This window comes from Arctopsyche grandis, chromosome 3 (genome assembly GCF_051622035.1).
Source record: "Arctopsyche grandis isolate Sample6627 chromosome 3, ASM5162203v2, whole genome shotgun sequence".
NCBI classification, from domain to species: Eukaryota; Metazoa; Arthropoda; class Insecta; order Trichoptera; family Hydropsychidae; genus Arctopsyche; species Arctopsyche grandis.
In genome coordinates, this window is record NC_135357.1 from 15,722,313 (window position 1) to 15,739,189 (window position 16,877).

Consider the following 16,877-nt stretch of genomic DNA (forward strand, 5'->3'; position numbering starts at 1 on the left):
AAAAGGAATTGAAACTCGAATAAAAATAAAGTTAAAGATATTGAATCGACTGGTTTCGGAAAGAAATTGATGCACGAATTACGAATGACAAATTACGAAGTGATTACGAATTACGAATTACATTTTGTGCATCGCCGACGCCTCCGGCACCCCGGGGGCTTCGCCCCCAGCGCCGCCGGCGCCTCCGGCGCTCCCAGCGCCCCCAATGCCTTCGGCACCCCGGGGGCTTCGCCCCCAGCGCCCCCGATGCCTCCGGCACCCCGGGGGCTTCGCCCCCAGCGCTCCCGATGCCTCCGGCACCCCGGGGGCTTCACCCCCAGCGCCGCCGACGCCTCCGGCGCCCCCGATGCCTTCGGCACCCCGGGGCCTGAAAAAACTGGGAAACTGAAAAACTGAAAAACTGAAAAAAATGAAAAAACTGAAAAAATGAAAAAAATGAAAAAACTGAAAAATGAAAAAAATGAAAAAATTAAAAAACTGAAAAAATGAAAAAAAATAAAAAAACTGAAAAAATGAAAAAAATGAAAAAACTGAAAAAATGAAAAATATGAAAAAAAAAAAAATTTGTTCCCCATACTGGTTGATTCATTATGTTCGGCGAGAGTTAGGACACACACACACCCACACACACACAGATTACCGTCTTTATATATATGATATGTATATATGGACATCTTTATAGTATAATTTCATAATAGAATATTATGAAATTCAATTAATTATCAATAAAATAATATTTATATTATCATATATGTACATATGTACATAAACGTGAAATCATTGATCATCAAATTTCAATCATTTTCAACATACGGCATTATTGAAAAAGATATTGAATTATTTTAGACATATTGGATTTTATAATCTACTAGTGTTGTACCCGATGAAATATCATCGCATGGGTGCTGTCATATTAAGTTATTAAATAAAAAAAATAAAAGTAATGTGTCGGTCCTGTTTTCGATCCGCATGCGGTCGAATCTTTTTAAATACTTTTTAAATATATTTAATTGTTTAATATGATAAAAATGGTAAAAATTACCTACGTTCATACCTATATATGTATAAACAATATAAAACACCAATAGAAAAATTAATTAATTAAATAATTAATTGAATAAAATTTCATTAAATGGTGGTAAACGCTAAGAGACTTAGTGCCGTCTATTTGCCTAGAGGAAACATTCGTAGCAAACAGTATATATAGAAGTTTTTTTCTTTTGTTATTATATTCGTAATATAGAATAGAGCCATTACAACTGCTGTCAAAATCCGTCTCGTGAAGAGTCTCGTTTTTTCTGTCTGCCTTTATGGTGTCGAGACGTGGACCATGAAGGCAGCGGATAGACGGAGAATCGATGCCTTCGAGATGTGGTCCTGGAGATGGCTACTGCGCGTGCCTCTGACCGACAAACGCATGAATGTGTCTATTCTTGAAGAATTAAAAATCAAGGATAGACTGTCAACAATATGCCTGAAACGTATATTGCAGTTCTTCGGCCACATTACACAAAGATGTGAGGAGAACCTGGAGCGGTTGGTTGTGGTTGGTAGCGTCGAAGGCAGAAGAGCCAGAGACAGATCCCCCGCACGCTGGACTGACCAAGTATCTGCAGCGACGGGCGCTTCCACGGTAGCAAGACTTCGCCCGGCCGAATTTAGAACTGAATGGAGGCAGCTGGTTGACCGGACATCATAGTCACGATCCTCAGTGATGAGGGAACTGACAGCAATATATTATATTCGTATACGTTTTGGCAGTGGTTTAGCTGTGACGTACATATGTAAGTATCCCCACTTAACGACTATTTCATGACACACCTGTAGAGTATTCGCGGGCTATTAATAAATCAATATAATATCTGAGGTTTCCGCAATTGTTCTCACGAGGGAAGTTATTTTACAACAGTTCAGAAGATTATAAGGATCTTATCGATACTAGATGTCGTACTGTTGTGTTGGGAATGGAAAGGAAATATTTATAATTATATGAAACTTTTCATAATATCAGTAATAATATAGTATGTACATATATGTAGGTAGATATAAAACGAGATTAATGATCGAGGAAACTTGCTCGTAGTAATTTACAATATTCATAATTAGCAAACTTGTCAATATATTTCATATTATGTAAAATTTTACGTTTCATTTCATAATATATCATTTTGTCATAATTGAGATTTATATATTTAAATTTTGTAATACGAGCGATGAGACCTACCATGTTCATATTACACAAGGCTATTTTTGTGATATATTTTATGTGTCTTTAGCACGCACAAGTTTAATAACTATAATTTCATACCTTTTTGAACAATGAAACGAATTGGTAATGGATTTGTAGTATTGAACAAACAGAAACACAAACAATATATATTCATGCACATCGGTACATCGGTAACAGCGAAGACGTTCTGTATCATAAAGAGCTCGTAATAAATATCAAGAAAGTTAAATATATTTTTTTTTTGTACTGGTACTTGATTAAAATATCATGAAGGTACAAAATTTTCAAAACGAAAAAATACGTATTTATTAAAGAAAAAACTAATATTGCCAGTTTACGTATATTTCAATATTGAAATGTTAAACTCGCTAATATTTCATTAGTGTGACACAAAACTTCTAGTTCAAAATTTCCCACTACAACAATGCTTTATCTATTCACACTTCACAAATACGCAAATAAAGTTATTATTGCGGAATGTGTTTATAAAGCCCATAAAATTTCCTACATAATAATCTTTACTTGGAAATATGTATGTATTCAAATTAAAGTCAAAACAGATTTTTCGACTTGTAAGAAATTTGTTTAAGAATTATACGACAGCTTACGTTGTATTTATGAAATTTGATTGTTGAAAATAGAATTTATTTCAGTTAAAGCAGACAATTAATTTCGGCACAGATTTTCGGTATTAGATATTTGTCTACCATAACAATAAATTTAATTAATTTCTCATATTGAGGATTTAATTTATCTCGTCAGAATATTATAATAATATAATTTTGATTTCAGTATGACATAGGTAAATATGAGGCATGTGATGATAACTATTTTAAATTTAAATACCCAATGAAATTCATCTTGTGGTACAAGATTGAGACGCGTCAGTGACATTGACCAAATAAGCATCTCGAATATTTTTTTTCGTTATTCAATAAATGGAAATGGAATCAGTACTTTTAATTCTCCATTAATAGAATTTTATTCGTGACTTTCCATTAATTTTTGGGGAAATCGTTCGAGCCGATGAATTATCTCGATTATGTAAATTGGTTTATTGCGGAACAACCCTGCCGCTGAAGCTTTATATTTAAATAAATGATTGTAGCAAAGGAGAGATAAAAGGTGAGAGATTTTTGGTTTTTGATTTTTTGAGGTAGGATAAATGCGACTATAAGGTAAAGTTTCACAAACAGTCGAGATAGTTTGCAATTGGGCAACTTCGGTAAAATATATACCTACATAGGTATGTATGTATGTATGTGGGAAAACTACTTAGTTTACTGAACCCGAGAAAAAGTGCCCCTAAAAAATGGCCAGTTTGAGTTGACAAGGGTAAACTGCTTCAACATACCACCGTAACGATGATTCGATATCGCAGCGAAGAAGGCGGTGAATTTATGAAGAAACTCTAGCTTTAATTTAAATGTGTTATTTAATTATTATATGACGAAGATGTGAAAATCTTTTCTTGTGACATCAGAGAACCTTAAGAACAGCTATTTAACAACGGTATCGTATTTTTACGATGTGATTTTTTAAATTTTTATCTGCGTAAATATTATATTATATATGTATGACAGCGAAAAGAGTTGTGTGATGTGATAAAATTTAATAAAAGGACGGCAGGTAGATATAGTTGTATCTCTTTATATATTTATATTTTGCCGAATTATTTTCCGCATGACTAGCCGACTTTACAAACTAATCACGCATAAGAATGAGTAAGAAAGTTTTTCATATTAAAATTCAAAACAAAGGATATTCGATAGGAATAAAATGGAAAACTTTTATATTGCGTTCAACCATTCGAGAAATACCATTCACGAATCAGTATTCAAAAGAAATCGTTTTGTTTAACGACATCAATGACAGTATTGGAAATATTACAATTTAATTGGAAATTCCTTTCAATTAATTATCGCTGCTAGAATAAAACAATATCGACGTTTCATATTATACATATGTATGCATGTTTATACATACAAAAGAATACTAAGCATGTTAATCCCGATTTTTCAGTAAATATTACAAGAAAACATGTGGCGAAATTACAATTTCTCAAGAGATTCCTCATTAGAGTCTCCATATAATTTTCGTTTTACTAATCTATAGTTTTAATTCGAATATGGTAATTTTATCTGGGAACATAAAAATACAAAAAGTATGATATGTATTTCAGATGACTTGCCTAAAAACCGATTGTTTCTTTTGTTGTGTATTTTGTTAGCCAAATTTTGCTTGCACAAGTATTTGTCAGAGCGGAAGTCTTTCAAAAATATTGTTTCTCTCTTCGCTTAACTGAATTCATCAAGGAATGTTCCATTATACGGAATTCGAAGCATCCATTAGCCTTTTCGACACAATGGTTTCCGTTAATGACTACGGTACTTTTTACAAACATCTTCTTACTTTCACTTATTTTTAAAGATTTCAAGCTTTGGCGGGCTCAGATAATTGTCAAGAAAGACCAACCAATTAACTAAAAATTATTTATATAAAAAATATATTTCTATATAAAAAAAAAATGATTTCGAAATTATTGACATAAAAAACAGTAAATATAAATAAATATTCTTATTCACTAAAATAGTGTGACAAAATTAAGAAGAATTTCATTCAAATTACAATTACTCTTTGCGTATAGGTAGGTTTAGTGTTTTCATTTCGTATTTGGAGGCATATTTTTTCAATTACATATATGTATGTACCTACTGGGCAAGTTTTAAAAGTATGTACATATGTACATAAGTATGCATAGGAAACGTATATATTGGAATTTGGAACTGTATTATTTATCAGGAATTTTAAATATTATATATTAATAACAACATATTTTAATTCCAGACGATAGGGAGAACAGTGCAATCATCATCATCCGTATAAATAATATATCTAATATATAATTTCGAAAGAGACTTTGTATGTAAGTATGTATATATCTTTGGTTGGGAATTGCGTAAACAAGTCAAAATTTCTATGACGACGACTCTTCGATTTTTTCTTCGATTCAAATAAATTTAATAAAAAAAACAAATGAATATTTACTAATAGATTCGCCATGTTTACGCTGTTCATATTACAAATACTGAGCGAAACCGGGTAAAACAACTAGTAGATAATAAAAATTAATGATAAAAAAATATATAATATAACGTGTATGTACATATAATATTATTAATATACTGAACAAGTATGTTAATAATATACATATTATTTATTATTATAATTATATCATATATTTTTTTAAGATTCATTTTTATTATCTACTAGTTGTTTTACACGGCTTCGCTCGGTATTTGTAATATTAACAGCGTAAACATGGTGAATCTAATAGTAAATATTCATTTGTTTTTTTATTAAACTTATTTGAATCAAAAAAAAAACTGACTCGTCATAGAAATTTTGACTTGTTTACGAATTCCCAACCAAACATATTTATTTTTTTCCATCTTTCTACTTTCCATCAAGTCAATTTCCTTGCAGTGACCCAGACCCATAAAATATGCTCCTTTTGTGATATAAAATATGACATCATCGGCTAAAAGGTATAGGCCTATTATGTATGCATAAGTTGGTTGTCTGGTTGGTGACTCGTTCAGTATGTTAATACTATTTATCCTCGGTCCTGAAGTTAAAATAAAATTATTCGTGTGGAGAACGTATTGTGAAAGAATATAAAATAAAATTATCGTCCGCCTCTGATTCCGCATGACAGCAAAAAATCGTTACGACTGAGCTTCAATCAACGTTGTCTCCAAACGATTGAAATATTTTTTAATCTGAAAATCCGTAACTAATGGCTAAAAAACTTTTTGAACATAAATGCACTCGTAATGCAATCTGCGAGCACAAGGCAAAAGTTGCTGTTAAACTACATCGTTATCAATATTCAGTTCAGGTTTGAGCTTTTTTTTAATTAAGGAAATATTTAAAATTTCAATTCTTTCTGGAATATGACAACTTGAAATAGAAAAGCGTAACTGGCAGTTGTGAAATGGTTGATGATATAATGATTGATTAATATTATTTTATTTTAAATATAAATATCCACAAAAGAACAGCAGTGAAACCCGATACTTTTGCGAGTTCTGTAACGTTCCACTTCATAAAGGTACCTGCTTTGATAGATGTCATACACGCGTAAACTATTAATTACCATTTGTAAATATTGTATAAAACTATTATTTATGTTATAAGCCATTTTTTAATTAAAACTTTAAAACTATAAAACAATATGTATTTATAAGTGAAAGTAAAACTTTTTTGTGTTGTGGTGTTCATAAATAGAATCTGCAGATACTGGCGAGTACAAATCAAAAATTTTATTGAAATACAATGAGAACTTCGAGAGTTATACGAATTTTAGCGAGTATTGAGAGTAAACCGCAATATCGCGAAAACACGCCCGCTTTCGCCTTTCAGGCGGCCGCGCGACCTACCCGCTTACAAAGTGTCAATTTTGTTACCGTTCCTTTCTTCGATATATATATTGAGTGTATGTATATATTGAGTGAATGCGACAATATATATCAATATATATATATTGAGTGAATGCGACAGTTGCGCTTCGACCAGATAAAACGTATTTTAAATTGACAAAATCGAGGTTTCGTATTCTCCTATTTTCTCCTCCAAATCTGGACCAATTTTTAAAAAAAAATCATCATCGGTATGAGAAAGATACTTTCTGTGCATCTATCGGCGTACTTTTTTTTAAATCGACCGTTAAATAAGCACGCTGGACCTGTTTCGTGGGTGTAAAAAAGAGGCGATTTTATAGATGTTTGGCGGCTCCAAGCTCCTATAAAAAATAATTAATCAAAAAAATAAAACGATAGATGCACCCCAATGGTGGATATCCATAGCATATTAAAAAATAATTTCTATAGTGCCATAATTGAGGAAGGGAGAAGTATAGCCCTCTTAAGTCGAAAGATAAAAAAAAAGCGTGCATGGTAAACGGTACTATGTATATACATATAATATATATATGAGTGGCATGCGGTGAAATTATCTCTCTTTTTGTCATACAGCCTTGTTTAATGTGCGCGCGCAGAATACGGGAGGAAAAGCCTGTTCCTCTTGTTCCTGTTGTATCCTGCTCGCGCAAATTAAGTGAGTATGTACGACGGGGGGAGAGACCCCTTTTTATCGTATCGTTTGATGTTTATAATATTATTTCACAAACGATAATAAAAAAAGTCATCACATTGATTTATTTATTTTGTAAGTGGAATTAATCCCTTGTTAGGTTAGATTAATTTCATATTTTATCGGTAGATATATTTCTAAAAAATCCAATACCTTAAATTATCATTATTTTATAAGTGTTTTAATGTAAATACACTTGCAATTAATGTACATAATTGACATCGTACAGAAATTATCATATTGAGTAAGTGCAATACATCTATTAATGTAATTATTGCATGTTTTCACCTTTTTACTCGAATTTGTATGCATACTACATATTATACATATGTACATATGTGTAAGAATATCGGAATGCTTTTAATTATAAAGGTATTGTTTTCCAGAAATAAATCGTACTATACATATACATATGATATAAACATATTTTAAATTTATGAAGTTGTGAGACTCGTGATAGCAAAAAGTGCAATGAAGTTCCCGAGTTGCTTTGACACAGAATCCTTATTAGAAATGTGTTTATACCTTCTATAGAATCTATGTACGTATGCTATAATTGGAGTACGAAGCCATATGATGGTGAAAATTCGACGGTGTTAAAAGCAGTGTCATCAATTATCTTAAATACATTTTTTCATACAAAATGTTGTTAGTTTAAGGAAAAGTTTAGCATTTAAATAAATGGGATTTTTCTAATTCACGGTGAAGTGGTGAATTTAAGCATGATGTAGTATAAGGGAACTGGGGTACTGGAGCGGATCCATAAAACATGAGATGGGAAAACTAGATAATACATATAGTAAGAGTTTTATCAGTTGCTGATCTGGTTTCAAGTAAGTAATGTACATACATATATGTACATCAAACTATGTAAACTGACCCACATAAAATATGAAGTTGTTATTCAAGTAATTATTTTTATATTTATTAAGAAAATTTATGTGTTGTTTATTTGGCAATATTCTCAAGGACTAGTTACTTTGTGCAAATATTTTATTTTTGTTTTGGCGAATTCATTATGAATAGAAAATATGGTATTATGTGGTAGTAGTTGTAGAATAATGATCGGAGCGTTTAGCTATAATATAATAAATAAGAATTGGTTCCAACTAAATGAATATTAAATTGACTTTTCATTCCCCATTATACGATTTGTATAGTGATTAGAAATAGTCAACGTCTAAATTTGGCATACATAATTGGAAAATTCGATATCAAACGCTGGCGCTATTCAAAATTCATTACGTTTTCAAACTTCAAACAAAATTCAAATCGTTTGATTTATCAGTTAGTATGAAATTTGATTTTTAGTATATGTATACATACATATGTAAGCCTGGTTGTTGAATCTAAGATCTTCAAATACATACATAACTACGTATAACAATAAAGGTTTGATGGTAAAAGGATTTCTGAAATTAATATAGTATGAAAAGAATATGGATTATTTAATGAGCTATATATATATTTTCATATTAAGCTAATATATTAATATTTTATAAAAAATATATTTCTAATTTCTAAAATATTAATAAAAATATATTAATATTTTATAAAAAATATTAATATATTAATAAATTTTCGTTTGATTTTCCTTTGTTGACGTTTTTGTATAATTTTAATTTATTTATTGGTTTAATTTTGATTTATTTCAACGGATGTGAGGCGATGGATATATTATATTAAATTTCTTTCGGGTTTGTCTCAGTTAATGCCGAGATAAAATATTCATATATATGTATGTACATGCATATATATTAAAATATAATACGCGGTAACCAACCCGAGGTACTCGTACCAATTGGTGGTACGTGGTTGATGATTGGTGGTAAGGGAAAAAAAATCAGTAATGGCGGAAATTCAGGAATGAAGGATTTACAATCATAAAGATCATATTTTTTTATATAATTAATAAACATTATATATCATAGGTGACGTCAATATGTACAGTGAATGATCGAAAATCGGGCAATCGATACCGTTTTCCTATGATCTGGCATGAATTTTGGAGTGAATTTTTTAAATCTACCGCGTTAGCGCTCCAATAGATAAATAACTTGAGTTTGACACTTTTGACAAAAATTGCAGATAAAATTGAAAATATGATTAGAAAATTAGACTTTTGGAGACTGTATCGAAAATGATCAACCTACGTAAAATATTTAAAACCTAAGTTATAAACATAAGTTATTATCTGAAAACAAGATTTGTTTGTCTTGGGAAATATGTACGTGAAAAAATAATTGAACATTTAATAGGTAATGTATGCCTATTGTATTTAGACGTTGACTATTTCTAATCACTATACAAATCGTATAATGGGGAATGAAAAGTCAATTTAATATATATATATATATATATATATATATATATATATATATATATATATATATATATATATATATATATATATATATATATATATATATATATATATATATATATATATATATATATATATATATATATATATATATATATATATATATATATATATATATATATATATATATATATATATATATATATATATATATATATATATATATATATATATATATATATATATATATATATATATATATATATATATATATATATATATATATATATATATATATATATATATATATATATATATATATATATATATATATATATATATATATATATATATATATATATATATATATATATATATATATATATATATATATATATATATATATATATATATATATATATATATATATATATATATATATATATATATATATATATATATATATATATATATATATATATATATATATATATATATATATATATATATATATATATATATATATATATATATATATATATATATATATATATATATATATATATATATATATATATATATATATATATATATATATATATATATATATATATATATATATATATATATATATATATATATATATATATATATATATATATATATATATATATATATATATATATATATATATATATATATATATATATATATATATATATATATATATATATATATATATATATATATATATATATATATATATATATATATATATATATATATATATATATATATATATATATATATATATATATATATATATATATAAGCAATTGAAACTCGAATAAAAATAAAGTTAAAGATATTGAATCGACTGGATTCGGAATGAAATTGATGCAAATTACGAAGTGATTACGAATTACGAATTACATTTTGTGCATCGCCGACGCCTCCGGCACCCCGGGGCCTTCGCCCCCGGCGCTTCCGTCGCTCCGGGGCCTTCGGCCCCAGTGCCGCCGACGCCTCCGGCGGCCGCACCGCACCCAGCGCCCCTGATGCCTTCGGCACCCCGGGGGCTTCGCCCCCAGCGCCCACAATGCTTTCGGCACCCCGGGGGCTTCGCCCCCAGCGCCCCCGATGCCTTCGGCACCCCGGGGCCTGAAAAAACTGGGAAACTGAAAAACTGAAAAAATGAAAAAAATGAAAAAACTGAAAAAATTAAAAAGCCCCCGGGGTGCCGAAGGCATCAGGGGCGCTGGGTGCGGTGCGGCCGCCGGAGGCGTCGGCGGCACTGGGGCCGAAGGCCCCGGAGCGACGGAAGCGCCGGGGGCGAAGGCCCCGGGGTGCCGGAGGCGTCGGCGATGCACAAAATGTAATTCGTAATTCGTAATCACTTCGTAATTTGCATCAATTTCATTCCGAATCCAGTCGATTCAATATCTTTAACTTTATTTTTATTCGAGTTTCAATTGCTTATATATATATATATATATATATATATATATATATATATATATATATATATATATATATATATATATATATATATATATATATATATATATATATATATATATATATATATATATGTAGAATTGATTTTTAAACGAGCCGAGATAGAGTGTGTGTGGTATGCCTGGGAAAGACCGGATGCGTGTTGTTATGGTCACTTGTTGGAGAACAAGCCCGAAGATATGTGTTAATAAATACATAGTTCTGACTTAATCTGCGTTTCACTTGGAATCCTTCACATCCGGATCCTATATTTGGGGGCTTTGTCCGGGATGCCTGAAGACATTTCGAGTGACAGCCAGAAGCGGTCAGACGACGACGCGGAGTTTTGACAGTTGAGGTTAGGACGCGCGCGCGATGACGAGAATGCGGAAGCCCGTGACGTCGGTGACGTCACGTCAGCGAACACGCCACACGACGATGATGATATCCAAGACGATAGCGCCAATGTCAGCGTCAGTTTTACGTCGGCTAACTGTCGTGGAGATGCAGAGGTTCGCGGACTTAGACGAAGATGATGACGACGACGATGAAGAGGAAGAAGAAGACGAAGTGCCATATTTTGACAGAGACAAATTCGAGACTTACGCGCCACGGTTTAAGGGGATCGGCGGTGTGCCAATCAGCCAGTGGATTGAGCACATGGAAGAATTTGCGAAGTTCTTCCACTGGACGCCCCTGGAGCAACTGGTCTACGGGAGAGTATATTGCGTAGGAACAGCGAGAATGTTCCTGGATTCAGAAGGGATAATTAGATCATGGACTATCCTTAAGCAGAAACTGATAGAAGAGTTCCAGTGGGATGACGAAGAGCTTGTCTTTGAAGAACGAGAAATGCTTGCTCAAGCAGAGCCCATTGACTCCGATTCAAGTGGGGCCGGTGAAACACCAGACGACGAACCCAGGGTGACGGGGCCCGTGAGAAACCGTGAAAACCGAGAAAGACTGAGTTCACGATGCTACAATTGTAGTGGACGTGGTCACTTAGCAGCCGACTGTAGGTTTAAGACGAGAGGAACTCGTTGTTTCAATTGTAACGAGTTTGGGCACATATCAGCTCAATGTAACAGCACCAAAACAAAGACTGTCTTGACAATACAAGAAGAAATAAGAGAACCAGTCAGTATTCCAATACAAGAAGAAATAAGAGAACCAGTCAGTATTCCAACACAAGAGGACGAGGCGAACATGGCCGATGGAGATGTAAACATGGCCGATGTAAGTGTGAACAGTGATGGTTTGCACAGAAAAAGACCTTTGCAGCAACGGGCTTCACGAGAGATGTCTGCTCAAAGAAAACTCATTGTTTCCAATGATGAAGAGGACGATGCGAACATGGCTGATGGAGGTGTGAACCTGGCTGATGGAAGTATGGACGGTGATGGTTTGCAAAGAGGAAGACTTTGGGACTACGGAGACATACCGTCTTCAAATACAGATCAACCACCCGATGATCAATTTAGAAAAGGATCTAAGGATTATAGTCATTTGAAGAATTCTGAAGATGAGAATAAAGAAAAGGAAAAACATAAAGACAAAGAGAAAGATATGGCTAAATCACAAGAAGGATTAAGGGACCCAGTCAAAATTTCAACACCAAAAGACACTGTATTCACTTTCAAGCTCGGTCGTAGTCGGATTGATGTTAATTCAATGGAAAAGAAAATAGAACCATGGATTGAGAAAAGACTTACTGGATGTATCAGTGAGCTAGAACCAATATGTGTTGACTTCATTTATGGTAAATTACTAGCAGAATATCTGTGGGGTGACGGCAGATTCCTCGGACAGTCACAGAGAATCGCCGAGGGCATTGGATAGAATTTAAGTTGCACCGATGGAAGTGAAGTGTGCGTTTGTGAATTAGAGAATAAGTGAAATACCTGGAGGGTTTTTAGTTAAGCCTTACTTGTAATTTGATGATTGAAAAGTGTAATGTTTTATTGCTTATTCTAGTATTTTTGGGAAGTGCTTTGTATATTGAATCATGTTTTAATTTGGTTACATGCTTAGAAGAATATAAGATAACTGTATTGAAATGTAATTCTAGTAATGTTTTAAAATGTGATTGTTTCCGATGTAAAGATTTAACTTTTGTCATTGTAAAGGTATTGATTTTAATGTTTTATTGCTAATTCTAGTAATGTTTAGAAATGTGATTGTTTCCGATGTAAAGATTTAACCTGTCATAGTAAAGGTATTGATTTTAATGTTTTATTGCTAATTCTAGTAATGTTTTAAAATGTGATTGTTTCCGATGTAAAGATTTAACCTGTCATAGTAAAGGTATTGATTTTAATGTTTTATTGCTAATTCTAGTAATGTTTTGAAATGTGATTGTTTCCGATGTAAAGATTTAACTTTTGTCATTGTAAAGGTATTGATTTTAATGTTTTGTATTGCTTGTAATAACTTTAAATTGTAATTGTGATACCTTTCTGTTTTGTATTGCTTGACATAATTTTAAATTGTAATTGTGATGATTTATGTGTAACTTTAATTGTTATGTGTAACTTTATTGAAGATTGAATTGTGTTGAAATGAAAAAATTGATTTGTAGTGAAATGTGTAACGATTAATTTGTTATAATTGTAATTGTTATGTAAATTGTGAAATGATTGATGTATAAGTGTATTGAAATGTAGTTGTGATGATGATTGTAATTGTGGTGATGATTGTAATTGTGATGATGATTGTAATTGTGATTTAAATTGTAATTGTGACAATTGAAAGCATGTTTAGGAGAATATAAGATGATTTTATGGAATGGAAGATTAAACATTGTTGAGGATGATAGAGGAAATGTTTTAAAAGAATGTAAGATGATACATTGTATAGAGTGGAAAATGAAATGTAAAAGAATGTGAGTTGAAACATTGTTGAGGATGATAGAGGAAATGTTTTAAAAGAATGTAAGATGATACATTGTATAGAGTAGAAGATGAAATGTAAAAGAATGTGAGATGAAATGCTGTAAAAATATAAAAGACGAAGAATGTCATCCGAGGGCGAATGACAGTCAGGAATGACCGAATGTAGAATTGATTTTTAAACGAGCCGAGATAGAGTGTGTGTGGTATGCCTGGGAAAGACCGGATGCGTGTTGTTATGGTCACTTGTTGGAGAACAAGCCCGAAGATATGTGTTAATAAATACATAGTTCTGACTTAATCTGCGTTTCACTTGGAATCCTTCACATCCGGATCCTATATATATATATATATATATATATATATATATATATATATATATATATATATATATATATAATATATATATATATATATATATATATATATATATATATATATATATATATATATATATATATATATATATGTATATATATATATATATATATATATATATATATATATATATATATCTATATATATATATATATATATATATATATATATATATATATATATATATATATATCATTTACGTCATTCGCCATCCACTGCTGGATGAAGGCCTCTCCAACACGCTTCCACTCGTCTCTGTTTTGCGCAACACTCATCCATCTCATTCCGCACATTTTCCTAATTTCATTCACCCATCTTCCTTGCGGTCTTCCTTTTACTCTTTTGCCTTCTTATGGGTACCATTCAAGCACTTCTTTTGTCCACCTTTCGTCCATCCTCCTAGCTACGTGACCCGCCCATTGCCATTTCAATCTCTTCACTCTATCCACTATGTCCACTACCCTTGTCATATTTCTCACCCACGTGTTCCGCTTTCTGTCTTTCCTCGTTATGCCAAGCATACAGCGTTCCATACTTCTATGAGTGAATTGGATTTTATTTAGCATCTTGGCGTTCAGTGTCCAAGTTTCACATCCATACGTCATCACTGGCAAAACGCATTGATCAAAGATCCTTTTCTTCAGGCAGAGTGGCATTTTTGATTTAAAAACAGCATTCATCCGTCCAAATGCACTCCATCCCAATTTCAGAGGTCTCTTTATCTCTTCATTTTTACTACCAGACATGTCAATTATTTGACCTAAATATAAATAATTATTTACTACTTCTACTGGTTTATCATCTAAGGGGATGCTATCAGGCATGCAATAACTATTGAACATTAGTTTAGTCTTATCTACGTTAATTTTTAATCCTACTTTTCTACTTTCGCTGTCCAGCTGTGTTAGTCTGATAAGTAGGTCAGCTGAATCACGAGCTACTAAAACTATATCGTCTGCGAACCGAAGTTGACTCAAAAAGCGACCATTGATGCTTACTTACTTACGGCTGTATCCCAATCCAAGTTCCTGAAAACTCCCTCAAGCACCGCATTGAATAACTTGGGCGAGATTGTATCTCCTTGTCTTACTCCTTTTCCTATGCTAAATCTATCTGTACCTGAAAAAATTTTAACCGAAGCTGTGGCATTCTTATATATTGCAGCTAACAGTCCCACATAGGGTTCCGGCACTCCCTGTGTTTGTAGAGCGTTAAGTACTGCATTATGACTAACTGTATCGAAGGCTTTCTCATAATCGACGAAACCTAGGCACAATGGCCGTTGATATTCGTTGGCGCGCTCGATTAGTTCGCCAACTACTTGGAGGTGGTCCATTGTGCTGAAATTTGCCCTAAACGCTGCCTGCTCTATAGGTTGGTTCACGTCGAGGATATTCTTCAGCCTTTCTGTAATAACCTTCGTGAAGAGCTTGTAGACCGCTGAAAGTAAACTAATGGGTCGGTAGTTCTTGATATCGCTTTTGTCGCCTTTTTTGTGTATTAAAATGATAGTTGCGTTATTCCATCATTCTGGTATAGCTTGGTTCTGGATGCATTTGCTGAAAAGCCTAGCTAAGATATTAATTAGGGGGGGGGGGGGGCGCCACATTTTAGTAAGTCAATGGGAATATTATCTTCCCCTGGGGTTTTACCGTTCTTTGCAGTTTTTAGCGCGGCCTCTACTTCGCTAGGCAATACTGCAGGAACCCTTTGGCCGTGTGTCGATTCCGGAGCGGGAAATTGACCGTTGTTGTTCTCGTAAAGTTTTGCATAGAACGTATAAACTCTGTCTATGATCTCTTCTCTATTCCGAATTAATACTCCGCTCTCTGATCTGATTGCGATCATTTGGTTTTTGCCTAAGAAAAGATCTTGTTTGCACTTTTTCAGGCTACGGTTATTCTTAATGGTATTTTCTTTTAGCTTGCTGTTAAAATCCCTGACATCCCTGACTATTCTCTTCTTAATTTCCTTATTTACAAGATTGTATTCTTGCTTATTATTATCCCTATCTAACTTCCTTTTATGCTTAATTAGTTTCCTCATTACCAAATTTTGCTTAGCTTAATCTGTTTCCTGAGTCCAACTTATTTCTTAGCTGTTGAGGCTAGAACCGAACTAATTACAGTGTTCATTTCTTCGATGTCTGCTTCTGGGTTTAATTTCCCGTATCGATTTCCAAGTTCGAGTTCGAATTCCTTTTTCCTAGACCTTAGTTGAGCGAAATCTGGAGAGTTACTGCATCCTTTTATTAATTTCCTACGGTCGCAATTTATATTAATGGCCATCCTGGCACGGACTAATCTGTGATCGCTACCTATATCTACTTTACTTAAAACACTAACGTCTTTAACGGAGTGCAGGGCATTTGTTAGGATGAAATCGATTTCGTTTCTGTCTCCTTTAG

The 16,877-nt window shown here is 32.4% G+C and overlaps 1 protein-coding gene across 2 annotated transcripts; it reads left to right on the top strand.

Annotated features, from left to right (window-relative positions):
• The first annotated feature begins 11,437 nt into the window (after nucleotides 1–11,437).
• On the top strand, nucleotides 11,438–14,390 carry LOC143909399 (uncharacterized). Of its 2 annotated transcripts, none has more exons than XM_077427364.1 (2): nucleotides 11,438–13,177; nucleotides 13,364–14,390. In XM_077427364.1, exon 1 carries the CDS (start codon nucleotides 11,580–11,582, stop codon nucleotides 13,041–13,043), a length of 1,464 nt encoding a protein of 487 aa, XP_077283490.1. In that variant the 5' UTR covers nucleotides 11,438–11,579; the 3' UTR covers nucleotides 13,044–13,177; nucleotides 13,364–14,390. The 2 variants fall into 2 exon arrangements, with proteins under 2 accessions (XP_077283490.1, XP_077283491.1); XM_077427365.1 differs by having other exon boundaries at nucleotides 11,438–13,330; nucleotides 13,420–14,064.
• The last annotated feature ends 2,487 nt before the right edge of the window (nucleotides 14,391–16,877 follow it).